This window comes from Pogoniulus pusillus, chromosome 11 (genome assembly GCF_015220805.1).
Source record: "Pogoniulus pusillus isolate bPogPus1 chromosome 11, bPogPus1.pri, whole genome shotgun sequence".
NCBI lineage: Eukaryota > Metazoa > Chordata > Aves > Piciformes > Lybiidae > Pogoniulus > Pogoniulus pusillus.
Genome location: NC_087274.1, coordinates 34,047,024 through 34,054,514, shown reverse-complemented (window position 1 = coordinate 34,054,514; position 7,491 = coordinate 34,047,024). Strand labels below are relative to the sequence as shown.

The following is a 7,491-nucleotide window of genomic DNA, read 5'->3' as shown; positions in this document are numbered from 1 at the left end:
CTTTCCCCACAGCCCGACTTGAACTGGATGCCCTCCCGTCCCTAGGGCCACAGCATTGCGCCGAGCCCCGCGCCGCCCGGAGGTTCAGCTCGGCACTAACACTACCTACGCCCCATGGGCCCCAGCGCCGGCTTCGGCCCGCCGCTTCCCACCGGCTGCGCGCCGCCAGGCGCCGGCCTGGAGCCGCACGGCCCGGCCCTGAGTGTCAGAGGGGCCACCCCGCCCCCAGAGCCTTCTGCGAGGCCAGGACAGCCCCACAAGCTGCCCACCCTGGACGCGCCGCAGCGCCCGGCACCCGGCCCCTCGTCGCCGCGGCAACAACGCCCGCCCTTAGCTGTCTGCCTGCCTGCCTGCACAGCAACACCGCAGCTCTCTCCCCGGGACTCAGCGCCCCACCCCATGGGCCCCCTGAGCGAAGAGCCTAAAGCCCCGCGCTGCCGGGGAGCTCCGAAGCGCCCCCGGGCGGCGAGGCACCCGCAGAAACAACCCGTCCCGCTCAACGGCCTGGCCGCGCCGGGCGGGCGGGCGGACGGACGGACGGAAGGGCTGCCCCGCGCTGCCGGAGCCATGACCTCTGCCCCGCCCTGCGGGGCCTGCGCCGAGGCCCCCGGCCGAGGTGCCCTTGGCGCTGCCTGTGCCTAGCGTCGCTAGGTCCCCGCCTGCCCGCAGCCGTGCCTGCGCACAAGTGCCGCAGCCGGAGGAGCCGGGGAAGTTGGGGCGAGCGGCGTGCCGAGGCGGGCCGCGCCGGCCAGACGCTGCTGGCGGGGGCTGGCACGGGTAGGCAGAGGGGCCCGAGCAGAGAAGGGGACCTGGCAGCGGAGAAGGAGGTGGAGGAGGAGGAGGAGCGCGGCCCGGTGCCGGCCGCTATGGACCAGTGCGTGACGGTGGAGCGGGAGCTGGAGAAGGTGCTGCAGAAGTTCTCGGGCTACGGGCAGCTCTGCGAGCGCAGCCTGGAGGAGCTCATCCAGTACGCGGGCGGGCTGCGCCGGGAGATCCTTCAAACCGAGAGTACGTTGGGGCCCCTTTCTCGTTCCCCTCCTGCCCTTTCCCTGAGGAGACAGGGCCCAACTCCTTTCTCTGGGGTGACAAATCTCAAAAGACTCAAAACTTTGGGCATTTTTCGGCGGGGGGAGACCCTTACCCACCTCTCCGCCTCCAGTCTCCCGGCCGAGCTCCGGGGAGGGGGCAGCCCTTGCTTAAGCGCCAGCCCCGGGCTGAAGGAAAGCTCTCTGCTGAGCTGGGGCTCTCCCTCCATCACCCTCCTGGAGCCGGAGCTTTATGGGCGTTTCATGCAGGAGAAACAGTAAAGGATGGAGCAGGTATGGGCCTTCCCCTGCCTGCCTTCTGTGCACTGCTGCCGATCGGCAGGCGCTGCGTGACCCTCCCTGGTGAGCGCGCTCGTACCTCCTGTGCGTTATGTTGGGTTGCACCGGGGTTGGTCACCCCCGAGGGAAGTAAAGAGCAGAGGTGCCCTGTTTTCTGTTTTCCCCTTGTTTTCTTTCACTCCCAAGTTCTCTGCTTTTCGTGTGGCTGGTCTGGGCCGCGTAGAGGTGCAGCCGCTCGGCGGCAGGAAGTAAACACGGCCTCGGCCTCGCCCGCCGTTGCCCGCGGCTGGGGGCACAGCGCCCGGGAACCGGACACGTTCGGACCTTGCGAAATCCCTGAGCGGAGGCAGTGCAGCGCTTGCTGATGAGGTGGGAGAAGGTGGTGAGACAGCTGAAGTGATTTACTGAGGGCCACGCAGCAAGCCAGGGATGGCTCAGGGATTAAAAATGGGAGCTCGCAGCCCGGGCTGGAGAGTAAGCTAAGCTGTTGCACTGCTTCGCAGGGTTTGCTTCTGTCTGGTTGTGAGGAAAATGTGTTTGCTGTAGTCCTGTAACGAGATGCAAAGCTAGCTCACGGTGTGTATCGTCCCAGGAACATAAACACCAGTGTACCGGGGCTGCTGGGTGCACAGCAGTTTCCATAGGGAGCAAACGTGGAGCTCCAGGAGCTCTGAAGCATGAGGATGAAAGAGCATTTGGCCTTCCGGCATTGTTTTGAGCTGCATTTCAATAAGGGTGGCTTGTGCTGGTTGAGGCAGCATGGGTTGGTTTAGAAGGGCCAGTTGATACCGTGGGGCTTCACAAACTGAGATGTGACCTTGCCTGGGAGACTGTGTGACGTGACCCTTGTGTTTGTACTGATCATCACGGGACTCTGGGGGGCTCTGGGAATCCTGTTGCAGGTTCAGAGCTTTTACTCTGTGATGAAATTAAAGGGTTCCAGTGGGCAGCTCCTTCAGGGTCCTCACTGATTTTCCACACAGACTTGGGTTAAGGGATTTTGAGGCTGCCCTGTGAAGGCACTGAAGGTGCTTTCGGTGCTTCCAAAGGAAGTGGTGAAGCTGTCCCAGTAGAGTACATCCCAAACTGAGCTTTCTTTCAGCAAAGACTCTAGAATGAATCCAGTGTACCCTCAAGCTTCTGAGCACCGTGCTCAGTTTTGGCATCTGAGGGTAAGCTGCCTTTGCACGTGAAAAAGATGTTTTTGTTTCTTTCCCTCCTCCCCCCTGTAACAACTTTGTGACAAGAAGAGGTATTTAGGCAGATTTTATACACTGTATCCTGGAAATCGATGGAGGTGGAAACAGCCAGACCTCTTAACGTGGGGCTTTGTGTTTCGGGGCTTGTGAGCTGCAGAAATACATTTGTGTATACAGTTTCATAGGCAAAAAACCCACCAACCCTCACTCTGAAGAAGAAAGGGCTGCTGCAGGACAAGAGTTGGGAGCAAAGATGTATGAAAAGGCCTTAAATAGGCAGGGGATAGAAGAAGGGAGTGAGTGAAGAAAAGGAGCCGTTAGAAGCCTCTAAACTAGTTTTCCCCACTCATACAGGCTCTTACATTTTTTGGAGCTATTTTCATGTTAAAGGGTGTTCTGGACTTAGGCTTTAACATGAATATAGCTAAGGCTTACAAGTAGGAAGAAAAAGGGTTTTCTCCTCTTTCCCCCCCCTCCAGCTGCTGGAGTAGCCAAGGCAGGCTTGTGAATTCTCGTATGGTATAAATGTGTCTGGCTGAGTAAACTTGGCTTTGGCCTGATGTCTTCTCACTAATGTATCTTTGTAGGACTGCCGCTGTAGGTGCACAAACCAGGGAGGAGCTGTCAGCCTGTGGTGTGCTCTCGGTTACTGCTACAAGTGTCTGCAGGCTTCCTTCTGCTGGTTTATTAGGAGTAGCTCATGGATGGATGAAAGAGATGTGTGCAGGGGGGGAAAATCCTCTCTCTTGCAGCTATGCTGGCTTTTCCTTTAAATATTTTGCTTGCTTTGCTGGAGTTGGTTTCTGCTGCAGTGTTAGGAGTAATTCACTTAGCTGCTTGACGTAAAAGCAGTTACACTTGGAAGTTGTTTGGGTTTTAGCTTCATGGCTTTTCTTGCAAAACCAAATAATCACCATTAAGAGTTTGTGGTTATTGGGGAGTGAATATTTCCATTTTAGTTGTTGCAGAATTTCTGAGTGGTATTTTGTCTTAGCAGAAGTCATGACAGTTAAGTAAGAGCCTTCATGTGATTTGAAGCGTCTATCATGAACGTCAAATAGCAACCAAGAGGTGACTTCAAAATAATTCTAGGAGGCAGACTTTGTAATGGTTAAGAGAAGCATTCTATTTCAGAGCAGGATATGCAGTGTCAAGCCACTGAATATGTTTGGATCTTCACTCAGTCGCTAGGCAGAATGCAGAACCCTGTTAGCCCTTTGCCCAGGAGGTGATGGCTACCTTCATGGGGCTGGAGCGGGGGGGTCAAAGAGAAAGCTTTTTGTGTTCTTAAAAGCTGTGGCAAAAATGCTGTTCAGGCTTCCTCAGCTGGGGCTGGTGAGGATGAACAGGAGCTGTTTACTTTTCTAGGCACGGGCTGGTTTAGTGTGTGCAACAGAAGATTGGTTCCACTGATGTCAGTAGCAGGGTTGAGAGGTGGGATGCAGAGGTAGGGACCTGGAATAAGTGGCTGCTAAATTCTTGCCTACTCCTACAGCTGTTACCTGGATTTTCTTCGCTCTCATCAGGCACTTCGCTAAGGACACACTGAGGGAGGTACAGTTTGTTTCTGTGGTTCTTGGGTGAATGTGCCTGTGCTTTGCTCTCCGTAAAGTACCAGACACTGGACTCTAGCATGTTGCTGAAAGCAAAGGTGTGTTAAGAGATGAAAGGAGAAAAGAACAAGCTTTGATTGCCTTTGAAGTCTTTCTACTGAAGAGGTATTTCAGGGATTTTGTTTTTTCGTGCAAAGGGTTTGGGTCTAGAACGTTAAAGAAGAATTTCTGGACTGTTCTCCCACTTATATTAGCTTTCCCTTGCAGTTAAAGGCTGTTAAGTGTATGTCCCTAAAGGAGAAATTCTTCAGGTGGAATGAACTTTGAAGGAGCGACTTTGAGATATAAGACTGGAGAAAGAGTCTTGTGTTTCCAAATGAACTGGTGAAAGGGAGCTTGCTTGCTTCACTGGAGGAAAGCACAGAGGAACGGGGCAGGGGCTACAGCTAGAGCTACTGACCTGTGTTTGAGTTGGAGCATGAAGAGTGCTGTGCTACAGTCAGGGGCTTGTGAACCTCGCCTGTTTCTTTGGTCACAGAATGGGTGGTGCAGTGTTGCAGCCATTAGTTGGGCATCAGTTTAAAAATGGCACAGTTTCTAGAGAATAAATCTTAAAGCAGGACCTGGTGTGGACCTGGTGTGCACAGAGCTGTTTCTAGTCCAATGAGGAGCATCTGAGAGTGGTTGGCTGAAGTGCTCAGAGCTGTTCCCCCAACTCAGGCAGCAGGAGTTTCACACAGCTCAAGTGCAGAGTTGGATATCAGTGGGGAACTTGTGGGGCAAGGGTGAATTTGACCCTCACTAATTTTGCTTGCACCATGTAGTTACACTTGACATTCTGATGTATCTCAGGGGCCTTTCTAAAAGAAAAGTTCAGTGGCTTCCTGTTACTGCCCTGTGGGGCTTGTGGGTTTGAGTGTTTCTTTGAGTCTGCTGTGCCTGAGACACCTGAGAGCTTTACATGAAGTGTTGAAGCTGTTGCACTCATTCAGTGTTGTCATGCACCTGGCTGGAGTAGTAATTCCGCCAGTGAGCAGTGTCCTGTGCATCCTCCTCCCTTTCAGCTGATCTTGCTTTGCAGGTTCTGGCTTGTGTTTCTTTCCTGTGATGCCATTTGTCTTTGAATCACTTCCTGTGTAACAACACAGAGGGGTTGGTTGGCTTTTCTTAAAGTCATTTTCCTCTCTTTTCCCTAGATCAAGATGGAGACTTGTCAGGGACAATTTCACTGGTTATGACACAGTGTTGTAAGAGAATCAAAGACACAGTTCAAAAGCTGGCCTCTGAGCACAAGGACATCCACAGCAGCGTGTCCCGAGTTGGAAAAGCCATCGACAAGGTATTTACATCTGCTTTGCTCGTGTTGCTGCTTGTGTTCTGTGGTGCTACAGAGTGGGCACGTAGGCTGCAAGGCATCTTCAGAAACACTTCCTCTCAGCTACAGAAGCACAGGCAGCACTGGGGGGGGTCCAGTACTTGCCTTTGGAACCTGCATACAGAGTGCTCCTCCTGTCCCAGAGCTCATGCTCTGTAGGTCTTACTGGGCTTAGCATCTTTTAGTTTAGCAAAATGTGTGCTGCGGTGTCTGACACACCCAGAAATCCTGGCTTGGAATGTATCTATTGCATCCCACCCTTAATGCTGCCTCCAGCTCTGGTGTCCCAACTGTAAGAGGGACCTAGATCTGTCAGAACAAGTCCAGAGGAGGCCACAAAGATGGTGCAGAGACTGGAACACCTCTGCTGCGAGTACAGGGTGAGGGAACTGGGATTGTTCAGGCTGGAGAAGACTCTAGGGGGGGTGTCCTTATAAATGCCTTCTAGGACCTGAAGGGGGAGGCTGCAGAGGGGCTTTTTACAAGAGTGTCCACTGACAGGACAATTGGAGATGTATTTAAATTGGAGGAGAACAGGTTTAGATTGGACCTTAGTCTAAAGAAATTCTTCACTAGGAGGGTGGCAAGCTTGTGGGTGCCTTCTTCCCGGAGATGTTCGAGGTCAGGTTAGATGGGGGCCTTGAGTAACCTAGGCAAGTTGAGAGGTGTCCCTGCCCATGGCAGGGGTTTGGGTTAGATGATCTCTAAGGTCTCTTCCAGCCTAAGCTGTACTATGAGTCTAGATAATTGTTAGCAAGGAGCCTAGAAGCATCATTTTGGTTTAGAAGATAGTGTAACCCCAGAGATTTTCAAGCCTTCTTCTGTGGACCTCAGGTGTGCTGCAGCTTCTTAGGATTTAATTTTCTACCATGTGAAGTTCTTGTTGTCAACAGGGTAGATTGAACATGTCATAATATCTGTGTCTGTGCCTTAACAAGTATTAAGGTAGAACAGCTGCACTTTGGAGCATTGCATTTGAGACATTTTTGAACTTGGAATTGATATGAGGATAACTGGGACCTGAATGTGGTGTTGTAGGAAGGCGTTAACAGTTCTTTGAAATGATGCCACAACACTCTTGTTGCTGTGTTGTGCTCAGTGGTGCTCTACAGGCACTCTCAGGCTATGTGTCAGTTTCTGCACCTGCCAGTTTGTTTTGTATAAAGTAGTTGTGTGTGCCAAGAGTCTTGTACTTGCTCTTTTGGGCATGCCTGTGTGATAGAATCCTGGAATGCTTTGGGTTGGAAGGGACCTTAAAGATCATCTGGTTTCAACCCTATGCCATGGGCATGGGCACCTCCTGCTAGACCAGGATGGTCAAGGCCCCAACCAACCTGGCTTGGAGCATTTCCAGACTTGGAGCCTCCACAGCTTCTCTGGGTAGCTTCTTCCAGTGCCTCACCACCCTCACGGGAAGGAATTTCTTCCCAACATCTGATCTAAATCGGATTTCTCCCAATTTGTAGCCCACTTCACATCTTGGAAGGCTGCTCTGAGGTTTCCTCAGAGCCATCTCCAGGCTGAACAGCCCCACCTCTCCCAGCCTGTCCCCACAGGGTAGGTGCTCCAGCCCTCTGATCATCTCCATGCCTTCTCTGGACCTGCTGTCACAGTTCCATGTGCTTGTTGTGTTGGGAGCTCCAGAGTTGGACCCAGGACTCCAGGTGTGGTCTGGAGAGGGAGAATCCCTCTGGCAGCCTGCTGGCCACGCTGCTTTTGATGTAACCCAGGATATGGTTGGCTTCTGGGCTGCAAGCGCACACTGCCAGGTCGTGTTGAGCATCTCATTGGAACATCCTTGTGTTGGTAGAGGCTAAGCATTTGGTTTGAGGTTCTCCTGACAATCTTTCTAGGGAGGACAGTAGTGACTGAGGCTCTTTGTCTGCACAAAGGCATCAGCAGCACCACAAGAGTACTCCTCCTTGGGGTATCTCAGTTCAGCTTGGTCAGTAAGGAAAATCTTGTACAGTGTAGTCTAAGAGCAGTGTAGTGAAGGACCCAGGTGCATCCTGCTGCAGTGTTGAGCAAAACATCTGTGG

The 7,491-nt window shown here is 52.7% G+C and overlaps 1 protein-coding gene across 2 annotated transcripts in view; it reads left to right on the top strand.

The window, feature by feature from the left end:
* Positions 1-581: 581 nt before the first annotated feature.
* The window catches only part of RMND5A (required for meiotic nuclear division 5 homolog A), a 28,893-nt gene continuing 21,983 nt past the window's right edge, over positions 582-7,491 (top strand). Inside the window, exons 1-2 of one of the 2 annotated variants that reach the window (XM_064151694.1) lie at positions 582-1,008; positions 5,274-5,416. In XM_064151694.1, coding sequence (XP_064007764.1) covers positions 867-1,008; positions 5,274-5,416 — 285 coding nt within the window. In that variant the 5' untranslated portion in view covers positions 582-866. Of the gene's footprint in view, positions 1,009-4,029; positions 4,079-5,273; positions 5,417-7,491 lie in introns of those variants that run through there. The other variant, XM_064151695.1, reaches the window with a different exon arrangement.